The 20,433-nt window shown below is 38.7% G+C and overlaps 1 protein-coding gene and 3 pseudogenes across 1 annotated transcript; 3 read left to right on the forward strand and 1 right to left on the reverse strand.

Annotated features, from left to right (window-relative positions):
* Window positions 1–346: 346 nt before the first annotated feature.
* Window positions 347–1,051, reverse strand: LOC149219234 (uncharacterized). Its single transcript, XM_089386755.1, has one exon. The coding sequence runs from the start codon at window positions 1,049–1,051 to the stop codon at window positions 347–349; it is 705 nt and encodes a 234-aa protein (XP_089242881.1).
* A 1,639-nt stretch (window positions 1,052–2,690) lies between these two features.
* LOC149219235 (scarecrow-like protein 1) lies at window positions 2,691–9,326 on the forward strand (annotated as a pseudogene).
* Window positions 9,327–9,434: 108 nt separating this feature from the next.
* Window positions 9,435–14,602, forward strand: LOC149219236 (scarecrow-like protein 1; annotated as a pseudogene).
* Window positions 14,603–14,911: 309 nt separating this feature from the next.
* On the forward strand, window positions 14,912–20,021 carry LOC149219237 (scarecrow-like protein 1; annotated as a pseudogene).
* The last annotated feature ends 412 nt before the right edge of the window (window positions 20,022–20,433 follow it).

The following is a 20,433-nucleotide window of genomic DNA, read 5'->3' on the forward strand; positions in this document are numbered from 1 at the left end:
TCAATCTAGAAGCTATGACCTTGGAGACAATCTTGTATATAATGTTGCACAAAGCAATTGGTTTGTATTTGTCCGGAGTGTTGGATTCCTCTGCTTTGGGGATTAGTGCAATGAATGTTTCATTCAGACCTGGATACATCCATCTTAGAGTGCACGATTGTTCCACGACCTACCAAACTTCCTCTTTGACCAGATCCCAGAAATGCTGAAAAAAGTTTGAAGTAAATCCATCTGGTCCTGGCGCCTTCCCTGCTTTTAGTTGATTCACCGCCATTTCAACCTCCTGAAGACTTATGGGCTTGAGAAGAAGAATATTGTGCTCTTCAGTAATTAATCTGGGTATATTTCAGATAATTTTATCAATAGCCTCTGTTCTGTTTATGTTAGGTTCCTGATTCATCTTCTTGAAGTAATTGAGGAACTCCTGTTCGATTCCTTCGTGGGTTTCAATTTTGGTTCCATGCTCATTGTTGACATAAGAAATTTGATTGATCATTCTTCTTTGCACTGTGGTTTTGTGAAAGAATTTCGTATTCTTTTCACCCTCCTTCAGCCATCTAACTCTTGATTTTTTCCTCCAGAGAGTTTCTTTCTTTAGGTCCCTTTTAAGGATTTTATTTTCTATGGTCTGCTCTTTTTGGGCCAGCTCTTCTGAGCGTCCTTCAGAGATCATTCTTTGCTGAATATCTTTCATTTCTTGATGAAGGATTTCCTTGGCTTTGAGAATGTTGCCGAAGATGGATTGATTCCAACGTTTAATTTCCCCTTTGAGGTACTTTAGCTTCCTTGTGAATATAGACATTTTTGTTCCATCAGTTGGATTAAATTTTAGCCAAGTTGTTTTGACAAATTCATAGAAGTCCGAATGAGTTAGCCAAAAAGCCTCAAACCGAAAGGGTCGCCTTATATTGCTACCAGGCCGATTCCAGTGGAGGGCGATCGGCCAGTGATCAGAGCCTGAAAAAGGAAGGATAGATGCTGTGAATTCTCCCCCTAGATGAACTGCATTATCAGAGATCAGAAATCGATCAAGACGTGAAGCTATTTTCATGGGTCCTGGCCTTTTATTGTTCCAAGTGTAGAGGCCTTTATTTGAAGGAATATCTATCAGCCAATTATTTTGAATGAAGTCTTTTAATATAGAGCCATCCCTGTTTATTCTGCGATGCCCTCCTTTTTTTCCTCCATTGTTGCAATCATATTATAATCTCCTCCTAATATCCATAGCGGGTGTTCCCTCTCTGTATTAAGCTGATATCTGGACTCCTAATGAGTATTTTTTTTTAGCTTTATTAAGGACTGCCACCAGGTTGTCCACTTGTCTATCAGGTATTTTGTCGAAATTTCTTGTTTTACAAGCTTGTTCTAGGCCCAAGATATCTAGCTCACCAATAACTATTGATTCAGTGTCCTCCTCCATGATTTTAGGTTCTTGATGGTATCCATCGCTTTCCTTCTCGTTTTCTGTGTTGGCATTTGTACCATCTATATCCATTTTAGGGAAGCTCCAGGTGTTTGATGCAGTTTTAAGCTTATTACCCCCTTGTTCTACATTCGGTTCCTCTGTTATCGTTTTGGATCCTTCAATCTTCTCCTGGCTAGATCCTTTTTGATTGAAGGGCCTATTGTCTGGATCTGACATTTCTTCACTGGCTAGGACTTCAAAGCTATTGCTAGTAGAGGGCTTTGATTGATCTACTGGGGCAGTCTTTGTAGAGATTACTGATTTTTTATTTCCTCTTCGGCGATTGAGCACCTTAGTGAAGCCATCCGGCGTTGGGGTTTCCTGGGTATTTTGAACTGAGGGTTTGTTGTTTAAAGGGCAATCTTTGTAGAGGTGTCCTAGGTCATGACATTTTCTGCATCTAAAGGGTAAATGCTCATAATCAATTAACTGTATCCATTCCACATCTTCATGAAAAAGACTTACCATATCAGGCAAAGCTTGTTTAAGGTCCATGTAGACGCAGATCCGTGCATATGAGGTGTATCTGTGCGTCTTTGTTTCTTCTGCTATCTTGACGAAGTTGCCCAGAACATTGCCTATCGCTTTTAGATACTCCTCTTCCCAGTATTCCAGTGGCAAAGAATACAGCCTGATCCACACCAGTGCGCAGCTTAGGTCTTCTTTATCAGGGTTGAATCTTTCGATCCATTCTTTGAGAAATATCCCAGCAGAGTTAAAGAAATAAGGCCCTCCATCTAAAACTCTGTTTTTGTCTTCCAAACAGTTCAAGACCATCGTAAAAAACACCTTAAGCCCAAGATGCAAGGTTATGTGTCCTTTTGGATGCCATTTAACATTTATCCATGCTCTCAACACTTTCTCGTTTGGCCATATTCCAATAAATTTACCTATGAGAGCATGATCTCTCATATACTGAATCCTGGCATTGATGCGATGGCTTGGTAGCTCTACTTTTGGCCTATGCGTAGCTACTGGTTTGCATGTGGAAGAGCTGACCTTTAGCTTGTCCTTCTGTGCTTGTTCAGTTTGCGTTTGCTGACTTCTGTCTACGCTTTCATCATTTTACTCCTTATCCCTATCTGATCCCTCGATATTCCCTTGCTTGTTGTCGTTTGTTGGAGGAGGCGCCCCTCCTTCCCCTTGAGGGGGGCTCATTGTTGCCGTCGGCCAAGACCAGTGGGTTGTGACCTGCTATACTACCACGTACTATTCCTGGCGAGCTATGTCCGGAGGACCTGCCGTCACAGGTGAGTTCTGAAACCCTAGGGTTTAGTTGCGGAACCACGCAGATCCGTTTTCCATTGACATTTAATGGTCTAATCTTATCATAGGAGGATGGTTCAATTTCTTGTGCTTGGAACACCCCATTTGGGAAAATAACTTCTTTGCCATGCCTATAATTCTATATCAGCATGTTCTTCCTGTCCCATGGTAAATTGGTGGTATAATAAGTTCTGGGACTGGCTTATTGCTCCAAAAATGAAATTATTCATATGGTTGGATTTAGAGAATTAGATATAAACATGGGACCCGTGCAAAGGATTATCTAGGCCAAATATATGTATCCTCTATTGAAAGGACTTTGAATATGTCAAGCACTTATTTTTTCTGTGTGATTTTTCCATGGAACTTTGGACTGCAACCATCACATTATTTAATATTTTGGACCTTGTTCCAATGTATCATATTGACCATTTCCTTTTCTTATGTGAGGAAAACATGGGTAATTATAAATCCTTTCCTATCTTCATCACTTGGGGTGTCTAGAAGGTTCAAAATAAACATATCTTTGAAAGCAGAGATCTCTGACATCCTGCCTCATATTATGGGTTTCTTCTCTGTATTTCAAGCCTTTGAATCCTCCTTGTAGTCACTCCTTATGCTTCCCTCATATTCCTCTATCTATAAATGTAGGTTTCTTTGATGATGCATATCATTTAGGTGTATCTGGAGGAGGTGCCATCAGTTTCCTCCCTAGAAATGGGTCTTATCATATTTGGTTGAATATTGGTTCAGAGTCTAATACCAAGGCATAGGTTTCTGTAGTTTGGGCCCTTTTATATATTGAAACATCATTGAACATTATATCCTGTAAGATTTATGGAGATTCCAAGTGTGTGATGGACTGGATAATGGAGAAGGGGAATTTTAAGTTTCTTTCCCTCAAGCACTAGATGTAACATATTTAAATTATTAAGGGTCCCTTTCATAATCTATTATTCTAGCATATTTTGAGGGAATGTAACCAACATGCGAACTATATGTCCAAAAAATATCTACGGGTGGAGGAAGGCCACTTTTTATTTGAAGAACTAGGAGGCTTACAATTATTGAGAAGGGGATATGTTCATATCCCCAGTGATGTTCAGTTGGCTCAGTTCTTTTGATATGTAAGGAAATTCTATCCTTTTTGTCATCTTATGAATAAAATATTTTTGTTTGAACTGGTTATTCTTGTTTGTAACTAGGACTTTAATGTTCCATATTATACGGGTTTTTATCTTTTTTAGTAATTTTATCCATGTTCTACAAAGTTTATAGATGTTCTTTTCATGTCCATTTTTGGTCCCTCTTAGTTAATTTTGTGATGGATGTTGTTGTTGGCATTGGTGATGTGCATACCTTTGAGGTTTTTCCGGTCATATATATGTAAATGTACTCCTCTTCCTTAATGAAAAGGATGATTTATCTTCTCTAGAAAATATTACCCTATAAAAGGGTTGGTGTTTAGGAGTTACGAGACTCAGAAACTTTACAGTTACGAGTCAGACTAACCCATATTCATGTACTCTGTTTTCCTACATGACAAAGTGCTAAACATAGGAAATGAAGAATTTTTTGAATATTTCCACCATTGATAAAACCCATATGCAGTTCTAGGCAGGCAGGTAGAAACCCTGTTTCTACCCCAAAAGATCAACCATATGAAAAGGATGATCGAGTACATGGAGGAAAGTCTTAACCCTACCCTCCTCCTTTAGGGCTCTTGATATTTCTCAACAAAATATGGCAGTGAAAGTTTGCTACCTGTGAATAATGAATGAAACCAATATCTAGTGGTAACAACAACCTCCAAACACGTTAGAAGGCAGTGAAGTTACAGGGCTGACCTGGTCATGACAAGGGTCTCTAAGATGCATTTGGTGTGGTGAGACCCCCACAACACGTGGAGATATTTCCTTAACAGAGGTTTATCATGATGCTAGCTTGGTTCAAGGTTCATATAGTTAATCTGTTTGTTCTGCTGCTACGTATGCATATATATGCTCTTAGGTATACTACTAGGGCAAATTATCCATGCTTACAAGTAGTGGAAAGACTGAACTGGAAGTCCAATCGTAAGTAGTCAAAATGACGATAGATTTTGTTCAATAGCACAATGCCTGACCTCCAAAACATAAACCCCGTTTGTTAATAACATCTGGAGCTCCTTCTATTAGGGGATCTCCCTTCTACTAATTATTTCCAAAGCTCATACTTCATCTTAAATTCTGGGCTATTTATATATTGTCTCATCCTTTCTTGTCTTGCTCATTGCAGTCTTTTATTATCAGGTGGAAATGTGCTTCTAAATTGGGTCTACATGGTCTTCTAGCATATGAATGGGACAATTTTGTTAAGAATCTTATTCTCAATGGTCTAATCTTATCATAGGAGGATGGTTCAATTGCTTGTTCTTGGAACACCTCATTTGGGAAAATAACTTCTTGCCATGCCTATAATTCTATATCAGCATGTTCTTCCCTTCCCATGGTAAATTGGTGGTATAATAAGTTCTCAGACTGTCTTATTGCTCCAAAAAAGAAATTATTCATATGGTTGGATTTAGAGAATTAGATATAACCATGGGACCCTCTACCGTGCAAAGGATTATCTAGGCCAAATATATGTATCCTCTATTCAAAGGACTTTGAATATGTCAATCACTTATTTTTTCTGTGTGATTTTTCCATGGAACTTTGGACTGCAACCGTCACATTATTTAATATTTCGGACCTTGTTCCAATGTATCATATTGACCATTTCCTTTTCTTATGTGAGAAAAACATGGGTAATTATAAATCCTTTCCTATCTTGATCACTTGGTGTGTCTAGAAGGTTCAGAATAAACATATCTTTGAAAGCAGAGATCTCTGACATCCTGCCTCATATTATGGGTTTCTTCTCTGTATGTCAAGCCTTTGAATCCTCCTCGTAGTCACTCCTTATGCTTCCCTCATAGTCCTCTATCTATAAATGTAGGTTTCTTTGATAATTCATATCATTTAGGTGTATCTGGAGGGGGTGCCATCAGTTTCCTCCCTAGAAATGGGTCTTATCATATTTGGTTGAATATTGGTTCAGAGTCTAATACCAAGGCAGAGGTTTCTGTAGTTTGGGCCCTTTTATATATTGAAACATCATTGAACATTATCTCCTATCAGATTTATGGAGATTCCAAGTGTGTGATGGACTGGATAATGGAGAAGGGGAATTTTAAGGTTCTTTCCCTCAAGCACTAGATGTAACATATTTAAATTCTTAAGGGTCTCTTTCATAATCTACTATTCTAGCATATTTTGAGGGAATGTAACCAACATGTGGACTATATGTCCAAAAAATATCTACGAGTGGAGGAAGGCCACTTTTTATTTGAAGAACCAGGAGGCTTACAATTATTGAGAAGGGGATATGTTCATATCCCCAGTGATCTTCAGTTGGCTCACTTCTTTTGATATGTCAAGAAATTCTATCCTTTTTGTCAGCTTATGAATAAAATATTTTTGTTTGAGCTAGTTATTCTTGTTTGTAACTAGGATTTTAATGTTCCATACTATCTGGGTTTTTATATTTTTTAGTAATTTTATCCATGTTCTACAAAATTTATAGATGTTCTTTTCATGTCCATTTTTTGTCCCTGTTAGTTAATTTCGTGATGGATGTTGTTGTTGGCATTGGTGATGTGCATACCTTTGAGGTTTTTTCGGTCATATATATGTAAATGTACTCCTCCTTCTTAAAGAAAAGGATGAATTATCTTCTCTAGAAAATATTACCCTATAAAAGGGTTGGTGTTTAGGAGTTACGAGACTCAACGATTTTTCAGTTACGAGTCAGACTAACCCATATTCCTGTACTCTGTTTTCCTACATGACAAAGTGATAAATAGAGGAAATGAATATTTTTTTGAATATTTCCACCATTGATACAACCCATATGTAGTTCTAGGAAGGCAGGTAGAAACCATGTTTCTACCCCAAAAGATCAACCATATGAAAAGGATGATCGAGTACATGGAGGCAAGGCTTAACCCTACCCTCCTCCTTTAGGGCTCCTGATATTTCTCAACAAAATATGGCAGTGAAAGTTTGCTACCTGTGAACAATGAATGAAACCAATATCTAGTGGTAACAACAACCTCCAAACACGTTAGAAGGCAATGAAGTTACAGGGCTGACCTGGTCATGACAAAGGTCTCTAAGATGCGTTTGGTGTGGTGAGACCCCCACAACACGTGGAGATAATTCCTTAGCAGAGGCTGATCATGATGCTAGCTTGGTTCAAGGTTCATATACTTACTCTATTTGTTCTGCTGCTACATATGCATATATATGCTCTTAGGTATACTACTAGATATACTACTGGAACTATAACTGCTAGTGCTGCTTCAAAAAAAATTAGTGAATTAGCAATAACATAGTAGTGAGCTTGAGTGGACCCTCAGGGGGACTCTACACCAGCTAGGATCTATCCATGTTAGATATCAAGCACACTTTCACAACCCAACATTGGATACTCTACACCATATAGGATCTGTCCAATTTAGATGTCAAGCACACTTTCACAACCCAACACTAGATATTCATTGAGTTTGGAAGGAAATAAACTTTAAAAAGATTGCAGATCTATTTGATTGAGAATCGTCGGAACAACATGCAGATTTAATTACACTACAACACATTCCTTGCTGAGAAATGATCCTTTATGTTATCACTCAAGAAAAATTTCTAAATTGTTCACATCAATTCGATTGTTTGCCAGAGGGTTGGTGTCAATTTTGGGTCTAGTCCTTTCATCTGGTTTTAGAGTCTAAATAGTTTGAATAGGAGTCTTATTAAGAGTATTGTTGGTATGTATAAAGGGGTCAATTCTCTATTTTAGTCTATCATTGGTCTCACATCTCACACGGATATCATATGTTCAAACTCGTTTCAAAGCTGAAATTGTCTATGTGATTTCGTAGCGCCTGTAATCATTTTAAAGTGGTTTCGCAGCACATAAATCCTTTTTTATCAGTTTCGCAGCGCAACATGTTTTAAGTGATTTCGTAGCGCATAATTCATATTTTGTACTCACTGCGCTACGAAATTGGGGATTTGTCCTAGTCCATAGCCAATCTTACACAGCTGTCATATCCATCAAAATCCATTATCAGCGATCAGCTTATACCCTTTGCCTGTCAATTCGACCGCTTATCCTTATCATTAAGTCATTAGGTGTCGTCGTAAGCTCAGATTGCAAGTTTCAAAAGAAGATATAGAATCTCGAAGCCTCAAAGTTCATGTAGCTGTGAGTACATGCTCACACGTTGGTGGTCACAAATAATACTGTTGTGTTTCATTCTCAAGGTTTTTCCTATAATCCCGCTACATTGGCCGAAGTTCTGGTATCCAGTGGAGGTCAATATCCTAGCATGCCTATTGTACAGAGTTCTGCTTCCCTCCAGAAATCCGCATCTAGTGAGAATCTCACAGGGGAATATACATCAGGTTACCTAAATTTTCCGTCATCAGATTGCCAAAGAGGAGCTATACATGGTAGTATCTTTGATGAAAATCTAGAATACATCAGGCAATGGCTACAAGAGTTGGAGAGAGAACTTTTTAGTGATATTGATGAAGCAACTATCATTAGCCCCGCTCAAAGCACATATATTGACAGGGAATGGGCAGACACAATAGAAAACCTTTTGTATGAGGATTCCCCTACGCATTCTCCGATGGAGAGCACGACCTTGAAGGATTATTATAATGGAAGCATAGATTATTCCAGTGTTGCAAATATCTCTGATTCATGTTCTGTTTCACAAACTAATTCTTTGCAACAGGAAGCATATGCTTCAACTGGTCACCGGAAAGATATTGTTCATACAGGGAGCTCTTCCAAACAGTTGTTAGTTCAATGTGCAACTGCAATATCTGAAGGTAAAGAAGAAATGGCATCGCATATAATCACAAAATTGAGAGAGACAGTCTAAATTCAAGGAGACCCAATGGAAAGGATTGCAGCTTACATGGTGGAGGGTCTTGTTGCACGAATAGAATCTTCAGGAAATGGAATATACAAAGCTTTGAATTGTAAAGAGCCACCAAGCACTGATACTTTATCTACCATGCAAATATTATTTAATGTTTGCCCATATTTCAAATTTGGTTGCATGGTGGCCAATGGTGCAATTTGTGAAGCCTTCAAGGATGAACAGAAGGTTTATATACTAGATTTTGATGTTGGGCAGGGAAGTCAGTACATAAATCTCTTAAAGGACCTTGCAGAAAGGCCTGGTGGGCCTCCTCATTTGTGCATGACTGCAGTAGATGATCCTGAATCTGTAAGATATATTGATGGGGGATTTCATATTGTAGGAATGCGGCTAAAGATCTCATTGTTCTCTGGCCGAACGGCGGTCCGGGTTGCTCGAGTTTTGATGCCTTTGTATATGAACATGGTCCCTTCAATTATGAAGCCGGAAAGACGGTTGGAAGTTTGCCCAAAATATACCTTAATAAATACTCCTGGGCAAAGGTGTCAAATATTATCGATCTGGATTCACCAGTTGGAGTTGGTCTTTCATATTCGGAAAACGTTGATGACTACCTAACTGGAGATCTACAGACAGCTTCAGATACTCATTCTTTCCTTTTGAAGTGGTTTGAAGAGTATCCAGAGTTACTTTCAAATCCATTCTACATTAGTGGAGAATCATTAAATGGCAACTCTAACAATTCTTATATGTCAACCTCACAGTTCGATCTTATATGGTGGGATAAGGACAGTGACTCTAGACGTACAGTTTCCATTTGGCGACCTAAATCAACGAATTGGAAATTCCAGGATTGGTCAAGGATTTACTCTATCTAATCCAGATACATTTGATGCTGATAGTTCACATTCCCTGCCTGTTGACAATTCGAATGGCTTCTTTCAGAAGTCATGGGCTTATACTTTTGTTTCTGAATCGTGGACAGGTTAGGCAGGCTCATAGCAGATAATGCACCCTGAAATCCCACCCTTAGTCCTGGCCTTGGTGGCTGTTCTTCTCGTTACTCTTATGGTGTTACCATAAAAGCAGCCAGTGCCATATGTCTTATGCTTCTAGTCCTAAAATTTATATCCTGGATTCACTCAGTGATATTTCTTGTCTGGATCTCCCAAGTTCCTCAAGTTTTGCTAGCAATATGTCGAGTTATGGAATTTTTGGGCCTAGTTCTCCCTGTCGAAAGTATTCAAATCCCCTTAACTCAAGCTCAGCCATCAAATTTAAAAGTTGTGAGTCAAATGAATCTAATACTACAACCTTGGCATCTAAAATTCAGAGTCCACGGATTTCTCTGTCCAACAGCATGGGGAAGAGCACTTCTGGAACTGATCTTTTGCGTTGTTCTCCACATAGGGAAAGTGTTTCTATTCTCCCTAATTTGGGAAAACACACTAGCATCATAGAAGGAGAGTCATCATTTGCAGTGCAGGATGAACCTTGTGATCCTGTCGTCAATGGTTGTTACAGAGGTTGTGATAGCGCAAAAGAAATTTTTCCAGGCATTGCTTCAAAAGGATTTGGAGGTTGTGAATGCTGGAGGAAAGTGTAAACGCCTTTTGAATATAGTCATGCAATTCAGGAAGTTGTTGTAATGAAGTTTAATGTGCTCGTCACTACATATGAGTTTGTTATGCGAGATCGGGCAAAGCTCTCTAAAGTAGACTGGAAATATATCATAATCAATGAGGCACAGCACATGAAAGACAGAGTCACATGATGGACTATTAAGATATCTCCCTGTGATTTATGAGGGCAACCTTGCTAAACTTGAACAAATATTGGAAATAATGGTAGAAGCCGCAAAGCTTTCATTGAAGCAGAATTCAATGCCAGTCAGCACACATGTACACGGAAAGGCTTACAACACACGAAGTACGTGGCACTCATCACTAATTCAAGAAAATCAACGTGGCTAATTACTTCCGAATAATTTTAAGGAAACCAAAAGCATAGTACCAGGGTAGTTCCCTGTTTCTCAGCAGAGGTGAAAGGATACGACATTTAAGGCCAGCAAGCAACTACAGACACCTATCACAGCCACCGCAGAAGGGAACCAGATGTCAAAGAATGAAGATGATTGTAGACCAAGACAGTCACAGTGTTAGAATCATACTTGATTTAGATCTCTAAAAACTCCAGTCAACAGTCAGTTGTATTTATTAGTTAGTTAAAGGGTAAATAGGTGTCATTAGAAGTAGTTTTCGAATTCCCCTCATGCTCGAGGAGGAATCTCGATCAGTGAGAATAAAAACTCTATATATAGCTGAAACAACAATTTAATCAGGGTTCGGAAATTTTATAACAGAACATTGTTTTGGCTTATGTAAAGACAGAGTTTCAGTAATATAATTGGGCTGCTTTACTTCTCAGGATTCATGAAGGATTTTTATGTTCAGAATGTGTGATTTTATCCTTTGCTTAATGTCTTTTATAGTTGCATAGATGTATAATCACTCATAATTCACTGATTGTGCTCTGATTTCCTCTATGCACTTATGAGCTGTGGTTCCATATGTGTTATATTCTGAATACTCAAATGTTGAATGCCCTTACTTCTATGTAAAGGCAGTATCATTGTTTACTGAGGTGTTGTTGACTCCACAGGCGCAATGGAAACTTGTTTAATGTTTTTCCACCATCCATGTTTATCACAGATATATCACAAAGAGTTAGCCATCTTATCTTAAGTAAAAATCATTAACCCATTTAGAGAGAGCCCTCTCAGGTTGAGGAGGCTAAACCTCAGCCTAAAGTAGGTTTGAAATAGTTACTTGAAGTCTTCTTGGTCTGCAGCTTTCCAGGGCCTGATTTTGAGATAACATTTTGGTGCGTCTGCCGGGAGTCGAAAGATTAATCATTCCCGAAATCAAGAGGCTGAACTTCTGAAGGTAGCAGGAGCTCAGAAGACTTTTTGAGGCTGCAAATCTACCTTGGCAACTCCATTGTTGAAGAATTCAAAATTCATACATTCATGGTGATTCCACTGGAGTTATGAAGGACCCAGATGCTACCATTATTATTTCAAGGTATGGATGCATAAATTTTTCAGGAATTCATGGTTTCCCAAATTATTTTCCCAAGGATGCATATTTTCTAAGGAATGGTCCAAAATTCAATGGAGAAGATCTGAGTTTAACTTTGAAGCATATATTAGATTTTTCTGATTTTACCGAGCTTCTTAGAGTTAAGCATGAAGATGTTTGCATTATGTTGTTCTATGATTCACTTCAAGGGAAATGTAAACAATGGATTGAAAGCTTTCCTACCAAATCCATTAAGTCATTTGAAGACTTTTGGCTTATGTTTTTGGAGGAATGGATGGATATATCAGATGCGGTGGCAAACTCTCCTTCAATTCAAGGTTTCAAACAATGGAATAATGATCATAGTAATGGAGAAACAAATGAAAATTTTTCTTTGTCCTTGTCCTCGTATCTCAAATCATTTGAGTGTAAGGCAGAGGATAAGATGAAATTTTTGGATGAAGTTGCTGAGGACATTGAAGGTTTAGAAGGTTAAATTCAGGCATATAGTCTTCATAATCATGATCATTATTTTCAGCAACTTTCTATGGCAGAGCACAAGGAGAGAGTGTTGCTTCCTTTCTCTTTCACGATTGAGGAACTGTACACCGTTGTTGAAGATCAGTTTGCACAACCAGAACGTTTCAAGAACCATCAAGCTAATCATGTATTCTGGGATCCTATAGCTGAATATATGGAAGAGTTTTACTTTCCAGTGTTTTAATTTTTCTATGAAGATTAGAGGAAATTTCAGTGGCACTGGTCATCAAAATATCATTGTGGCCCTTAACTCCGATGCAGTCAAAAAACTCAAATATCAGAGAAGACAATTGATTGGCTTTATTGGAAATATCATATTGCTTGAGCTACAAGTGGAGCTTGCAGCTGATAGGGTAGGTAGGTAGGAAAGTGCGAATAAGCTGAAGGTTGACTGAGCATTTTTTCAGTAGTGGTAGATTTCTTTTTCCGAGAGTGATCATCAAGTTTAAGACCGAGGTGAAGCCCCCAGAATCTTGAAGGGGATGCTTGTCAAGCAAATTTTTGTTTGTCATAAATGGATAAGGCACTGGACCTGCGAGTTCTTAGTGTACTACAGGAGCACACTATCCCAAGTGGAGCCACTGTTATCACTCAAGAAAAATTTCTAAATTGTTCACATCAATTCGATTGTTTGCCAGAGGGTTGGTGTCAATTTTGGGTCTAGTCTTTTCATCTAGTTTTAGAGTCTAAATAGTTTGAATAGGAGTCTTTTTAAGAGTATTGTTGGTATGTATAAAGGGGTCAATTCTCTATTTTAGTCTATCATTGGTCTCACATCTCACACGGATATCATATGTCCAAACTCGTTTCAAAGCTGAAATTGTCTAGGTGATTTCGTAGCGCCTGTAATCATTTTAAAGTGGTTTCGCAGCACATAAATCCTTTTTTATCAGTTTCGCAGTGCAACATGTTTTAAGTGATTTCGTAGCGCATAATTCATATTTTGTACTCGCTGCACTACGAAATTGGGGATTTGTCCTAGTCCATAACCAATCTTACATAGCTGTCATATCCATCAAAATCCATTATCAGTGATCAGCTTATACCCTTTGCCTGTCAATTCGACCGCTTATCCTTATCATTAAGTCATTAGGTGTTGTCGTAAGCTCACATTGCAAGTTTCAAAAGAAGATATAGAATCTCGAAGCCTCCAAGTTCATGTAGCTGTGAGTACATGCTCACACGTTGGTGGTCACAAATAATATTGTTGTGTTTCATTCTCAAGGTTTTTCCTATAATCCCGCTACATTGGCCGAAGTTCTGGTATCCAGTGGAGGTCAATATCCTAGCATGCCTATTGTACAGAGTTCTGCTTCCCTCCTGAAATCCGCATCTAGTGAGAATCTCACTGGGGAATATACATCAGGTTACCTAAATTTTCCGTCATCAGATTGCCAAAGAGGAGCTATACATGGTAGTATCTTTGATGAAAATCCAGAATACATCAGGCAATGGCTGCAAGAGTTGGAGAGAGAACTTTTTAGTGATATTTATGAAGCAAGTATCATTAGCCCCTCTCAAAGCACATATATTGACAGGGAATGGGCAGACACAATAGAAAACCTTTTGGATGAGGATTCCCCTATGCATTCTCCGATGGAGAGCACGACCTTGAAGGATTATTCTAATGGAAGAATAGATTATTCCAGTGTTGCAAATATCTCTGATTCATGTTCTGTTTCACAAACTAATTCTTTGCAACAGGAAGCATATGCATCAACTGGTCACCGGCAAGATATTGTTCATACAGGGAGCTCTTCCAAACAGCTGTTAGTTCAATGTGCAACTGCAATATCTGAAGGTAAAGAAGAAATGGCATCGCATATAATCACAAAATTGAGAGAGACAGTCTAAATTCAAGGAGACCCAATGGAAAGACTTGCAGCTTACATGGTGGAGGGTCTTGCTGCACGAATAGAATCTTCAGGAAACGGAATATACAAAGCTTTGAATTGTAAAGAGCCACCAAGCACTGATACTTTATCTGCCATGCAAATATTATTTAAAGTTTGCCCATATTTCAAATTTGGTTGCATGGTGGCCAATGGTGCAATTTGTGAAGCCTTCAAGGATGAGCAGAAGGTTCATATACTAGATTTTGATGTTGGGCAGGGAAGTCAGTACATAAATCTCTTAAAGGACCTTGCAGAAAGGCCTGGTGGGCCTCCTCATTTACGCATAACTGCAGTAGATGATCCTGAATCTGTAAGATATATTGGTGGGGGATTGCATATTGTAGGAATGCGGCTAAAGATCCCGTTGTTCTCTGGCTGAACGGCGGTCCGGGTTGCTCGAGTTTTGATGGCTTTGTATATGAACATGGTCCCTTCAATTATGAAGCCGGAAAGACGGTTGGAAGTTTGCCCAAAATATACCTTAATAAATACTCTTGGGCAAAGGTGTCAAATATTATCGATCTGGATTCACCAGTTGGAGTTGGTCTTTCATATTCTGAAAACGTTGATGACTACCTAACTGGAGATCTACAGACAGCTTCAGATACTCATTCTTTCCTTTTGAAGTGGTTGGAAGGGTATCCAGAGTTCCTTTCAAATCCATTCTACATTAGTGGAGAATCATTAAATGGCAACTCTAACAATTCTTATATGTCAACCTCATAGTTCGATCTTATATGGTGGGATAAGGACAGTGACTCTAGATGTACAGTTTCCATTTGGCGACCTAAATCAACGAATTGGAAATTCTAGGATTGGTCAAGGATTTACTCTATCTTATCCAGATACATTTGATGCTGATAGTTCATATTCCCTGCCTGTTGACAATTCGAATGGCTTCTTTCAGAAGTCATGGGCTCATTCTTTTGTTTTTGAATCGTGGACAGGTTAGGCAGGCTCATAGCAGATAATGCAACCTGAAATCCCACCCTTAGTCCTGGCCTTGGTGGCTGTTCTTCTCATTACTCTTATGGCGTTACCATAAAAGCAGCCAGCGCCATATGTCTTATGCTTCTAGTCCTAAAATTTATATCCTGGATTCACTCAGTGATATTTCTTGTCTGGATCTCCCAAGTTCCTCAAGTTTTGCTAGCAATATGTCGAGTTCTGGAATTTTTGGGCCTAGTTCTCCCTGTCGAAAGTATTCAAATCCCCTTAACTCAAGCTCAGCCATCAAATTTAAAAGTTGTGAGTCAAATGAATCTAATACTACAACCTTGGCATCTAAAATTCAGAGTCCACGGATTTCTCTGTCCAACAGCACGGGGAAGAGCACTTCTGGAACTGATCTTTTGCGTTGTTCTCCACATAGGGAAAGTGTTTCTATTCTCCCTAATTTGGGAAAACACACTAGCATCATAGAAGGAGAGTCATAATTTGCAGTGCAGGATGAACCTTGCGATCCTGTCGTAAATGGTTGTTACAGAGGTTGTGATAGCGCAAAAGAAATTTTTTCCAGGCATTGCTTCAAAAGGAAGTTGCTACAATGAAGTTTAATGTACTGGTCACTACATATGAGTTTGTTATGTGAGATCGGGCAAAGCTCTCTAAAGTAGACTGGAAATATATCATAATCGATGAGGCACAGCACATGAAAGACAGAGTCACATGATGGACTATTAAGATATCTCCCTGTGATTTATGAGGGCAACCTTGCTAAAGTTGAAAAAATATTGGAAATAATGGTAGAAGCCGCAAAGCTTTCATTGAAGCAAAATTCAATGCCAGTCAGCACACATGTACACAGAAAGGCTTACAACACACGAAGTACGTGGCACTCATCACTAATTCAAGAAAATCAACGTGGCTAATTACTTCCGAATAATTTTAAGGAAACCAAAAGCATAGTACCGGGGCAGTTCCCTGTTTCTCAGCAGAGGTAAAAGGATGCGACATTTAAGGCCAGCAAGCAGCTACAGACACCTATCACAGCCACCGCATATGGGAACCAGATGTCAAAGAATGAAGATGATTATAGACCAAGACTGTCACAGTGTTAGAATCATACTTGATTTAGATCTCTAAAAACTCCAGTCAACAGTCAGTTGTATTTATTAGTTAGTTAAAGGGTAAATAGGTGTCATTAGAAGTAGTTTTCGAATTCCCCTCATGCTGGAGGAGGAATCGCGATCAGTGAGAATAAAAACTCTATATATAGCTGAAACAACAATGTAATCAGGGTTGGGAAATTTTATAACAGAACATTGTTTTGGCTTATGTAAAGACAGAGTTTCAGTAATATAATTGGGCTGCTTTACTTCTCAGGATTCATGAAGGATTTCTATGTTCAGAATGTGTGATTTTATCCTTTCCTTAATGTCTTTTACAGTTGCATAGATGTATAATCACTCAGAATTCACTGATTGTGCTCTGATTTCCTCTATGCATTTATGAGCTGTGGTTCCATATGTGTTATATTCTGAATACTCAAATGCTGAATGCCCTGACTTCTATGTAAAGGCAGTATCATTGTTTACTGAGGTGTTGTTGACTCCACATGCCCAATGGGAACTTGTTTAATGTTTTTCCACCATCCATGTTTATCACAGATATATCAGAAAGAGTTAGCCATCTTATCTTAAGTAAAAATCATTAACCCATTTAGAGAGAGCCCTCTCAGGTTGAGGAGGCTAAACCTCAGCCTAAAGTAGGTTTGAAACAGTTACTTGAAGTCTTCCTGGTCTGCAGCCTTCCAGGGCCTAATTTTGAGATAACATTTTGGTGCGTCTGCCGGGAGTCGAAAGATTAATCATTCCCGAAATCAAGAGGCTGAACTTCTGAAGGTAGCAGGAGCTCAGAAGACTTTTTGAGGCTGCAAATCTACCTTGGCGACTCCATTGTTGAAGAATTCAAAATTCATACATTCATGGTGATTCCACTGGAGTTATGAAGGACCCAGATCATTCTTATTTCAAGGTATGCATGCATAAATTTTTCAGGAATTCATGGTTTCCCAAATCATTTTCCCAAGGATGCATATTTTCTAAGGAATGGTCCAAAATTCAATGGAGAAGATGTGAGTTTAACTTTGAAGCATATATTAGATTTTTCTGATTTTACCGAGCTTCTTAGAGTTAAGCATGAAGATGTTTGCATTATGTTGTTCTATGATTCACTTCAAGGGAAATGTAAACAATGGATTGAAAGCTTTCCTACCAAATCCATTAAGTCATTTGAAGACTTTTGGCTTATGTTTTTGGAGGAATGGATGGATATATCAGATGCGGTGGCAAACTCTCCTTCAATTCAAGGTTTCAAACAATGGAATAATGATCATAGTAATGGAGAAACAAATGAAAATTTTTCTTTGTCCTTGTCCTCGTATCTCAAATCATTTGAGTGTAAGGCAGAGGATAAGATGAAATTTTTGGATGAAGTTGCTGAGGACATTGAGAAAGACATTGAAGGTTTAGAAGGTCAAATTCAGGCATATAGTCTTCATAATCATGATCATTATTTTCAGCAGCTTTCTATGGCAGAGCACAAATAGAGAGTGTTGCTTCCTTTCTCTTTCACGATTGAGGAACTGTACACTATTGTTGAAGATCAGTTTGCACAACCAGAAAGTTTCAACAACCATCAAGCTAATAATGTATTCTGGGATCCTATAGCTGAATATATGGAAGAGTTTTACTTTCCAGTGTTTCAGTTTTTCTATGAAGATCAGAGGAAATTTCAGTGGCACTGGTCATCACAATATCATTGTGGCTCTGAACTCCGATGCAGTAAAAAAACTCAAATATCAGAGAAGACAATTGATTGGCTTTATTGGAAATATCATATTGCTTGAGCTACAAGTGGAGCTTGCAGCTGATAGGGTAGGTAGGTAGGAAAGTGCGAATAAGCTGAAGGTTGACTGAGCATTTTTTCAGTAGTGGTAGATTTCTTTTTCCGAGAGTGATCATCAAGTTTAAGACCGAGGTGAAGCCCCCAGAATCTTGAAGGGGATGCTTGTCAAGCAAATTTTTGTTTGTCATAAATGGATAAGGCACTGGACCTGCGAGTTCTTAGTGTACTACAGGAGCACACTATCCCAAGTGGAGCCACTGTTATCACTCAAGAAAAATTTCTAAATTGTTCACATCAATTCGATTGTTTGCCAGAGGGTTGGTGTCAATTTTGGGTCTAGTCTTTTCATCTAGTTTTAGAGTCTAAATAGTTTGAATAGGAGTCTTGTTAAGAGTATTGTTGGTATGTATAAAGGGGTCAATTCTCTGTTTTAGTCTATCATTGGTCTCACATCTCACACGGATATCATATGTCCAAACTCGTTTCAAAGCTGAAATTGTCTAGGTGATTTCGTAGTGCAGGTAATCATTTTAAAGTGGTTTCGCAACACATAAATCCTTTTTTATTAGTTTCGTAGCACAACATGTTTTAAGTGATTTCGTAGCGCATAATTCATATTTTGTACTCGCTGCGCTACGAAATTGGGGATTTTTCCTAGTCCATAGCCAATCTTACACAGCTGTCATATCCATCAAAATCCATTATCAGTGATTAGCTTATACCCTTTGCCTGTCAATTCGACCACTTATCCTTATCATTAAGTCATTAGGTGTCGTCGTAAGCTCACATTGCAAGTTTCAAAAGAAGATATAGAATCTCGAAGCCTCAAAGTTCATGTAGCTGTGAGTACATGCTCACACGTTGGTGGTCACAAATAATACTGTTGTGTTTCATTCTCAAGGTTTTTCCTATTATCCCGCTACATTGGCCGAAGTTCTGGTATCCAGTGGAGGTCAATATCCTAGCATGCCTATTGTACAGAATTCTGCTTCCCCCCAGAAATCCGCATTTAGTGAGAATCTCACAGGGGAATATACATCAGGTTACCTAAATTTTCCGTCATCAGATTGCCAAAGAGGAGCTACACATGGTAGTATCTTTGATGAAAATCCAGAATACATCAGGCAATGGCTGCAAGAGTTGGATAGAGAACTTTTTAGTGATATTGATGAAGCAAGTATCATTAGTCCCGCTCAAAGCACATATATTGACAGGGAATGGGCAGACACAATAGAAAACATTTTGTATGAGGATTCCCCTATGCATTCTCCGATGGAGAGCACGACCTTGAAGGATTATTCTAATGGAAGCATAGATTATTCCAGTGTTGCAAATATCTCTTATTCATGTTCTGTTTCACAAACTAATTCTTTGCAACAGGAAGCATATGCATCAACTGGTCACCGGGAAGATATTGTTCATACAGGGAGCTCTACCAAACAGCTGTTAGTTCAATGTGCAACTGCAATATCTGAAGGTGAAGAAGAAATGGCATCGCATATAATCACAAAATTGAGAGAGACAGTCTAAATTCAAGGAGACCCAATGGAAAGACTTGAAGCTTACATGGTGGAGGGTCTTGTTGCATGAATAGAATCTTCAGGAAACGGAATATACAAAGCTTTGAATTGTAAAGAGCTACCAAGCACTTATACTTTATCTGCCATGCAAATATTATTTAAAGTTTGCCCATATTTCAAATTTGGTTGCATGGTGGCCAATGGTGCAATTTGTGAAGCCTTCAAGGATGAGCAGAAGGTTTATATACTAGATTTTGATGTTGGGCAGGGAAGTCAGTACATAAATATCTTAAAGGACCTTGCAGAAAGGACTGGTGGGCCTCCTCATTTGCGCATAACTACAGTAGATGATCATGAATCTGTAAGATATATTGGTGGGGATTGCATATTGTAGGAATGCGGCTAAAGATCCCGTTGTTCTCTGGCTGAACGGCGGTCCGGGTTGCTCGAGTTTTGATGCCTTTGTATATGAACATGGTCCCTTCAATTATGAAGCCGGAAAGACGGTTGGAAGTTTGCCCAAAATATACCTTAATAAATACTCCTAGGCAAAGGTGTCAAATATTATCGATCTGGATTCACCAGTTGGAGTTGGTCTTTCATATTCTGAAAACGTTGATGACTACCTAACTGGAGATCTACAAACATCAGATACTCATTCTTTCCTTTAGAAGTGGTTTGAAGAGTATCCAGAGTTCCTTTCAAATCCATTCTACATTAGTGGAGAATCATTAAATGGCAACAACAATTCTTATATGTCAACCTCACAGTTCGATCTTATATGGTGGGATTAGGACAGTGACTCTAGACGTACAGTTTCCATTTGGCGACCTAAATCAAC

Source organism: Pinus tabuliformis, chromosome Q, assembly GCF_031772625.1.
Source record: "Pinus tabuliformis cultivar Carrire ecotype Pingquan chromosome Q, CPIR1, whole genome shotgun sequence".
In the NCBI taxonomy this organism is placed as follows: Eukaryota; Viridiplantae; Streptophyta; class Pinopsida; order Pinales; family Pinaceae; genus Pinus; species Pinus tabuliformis.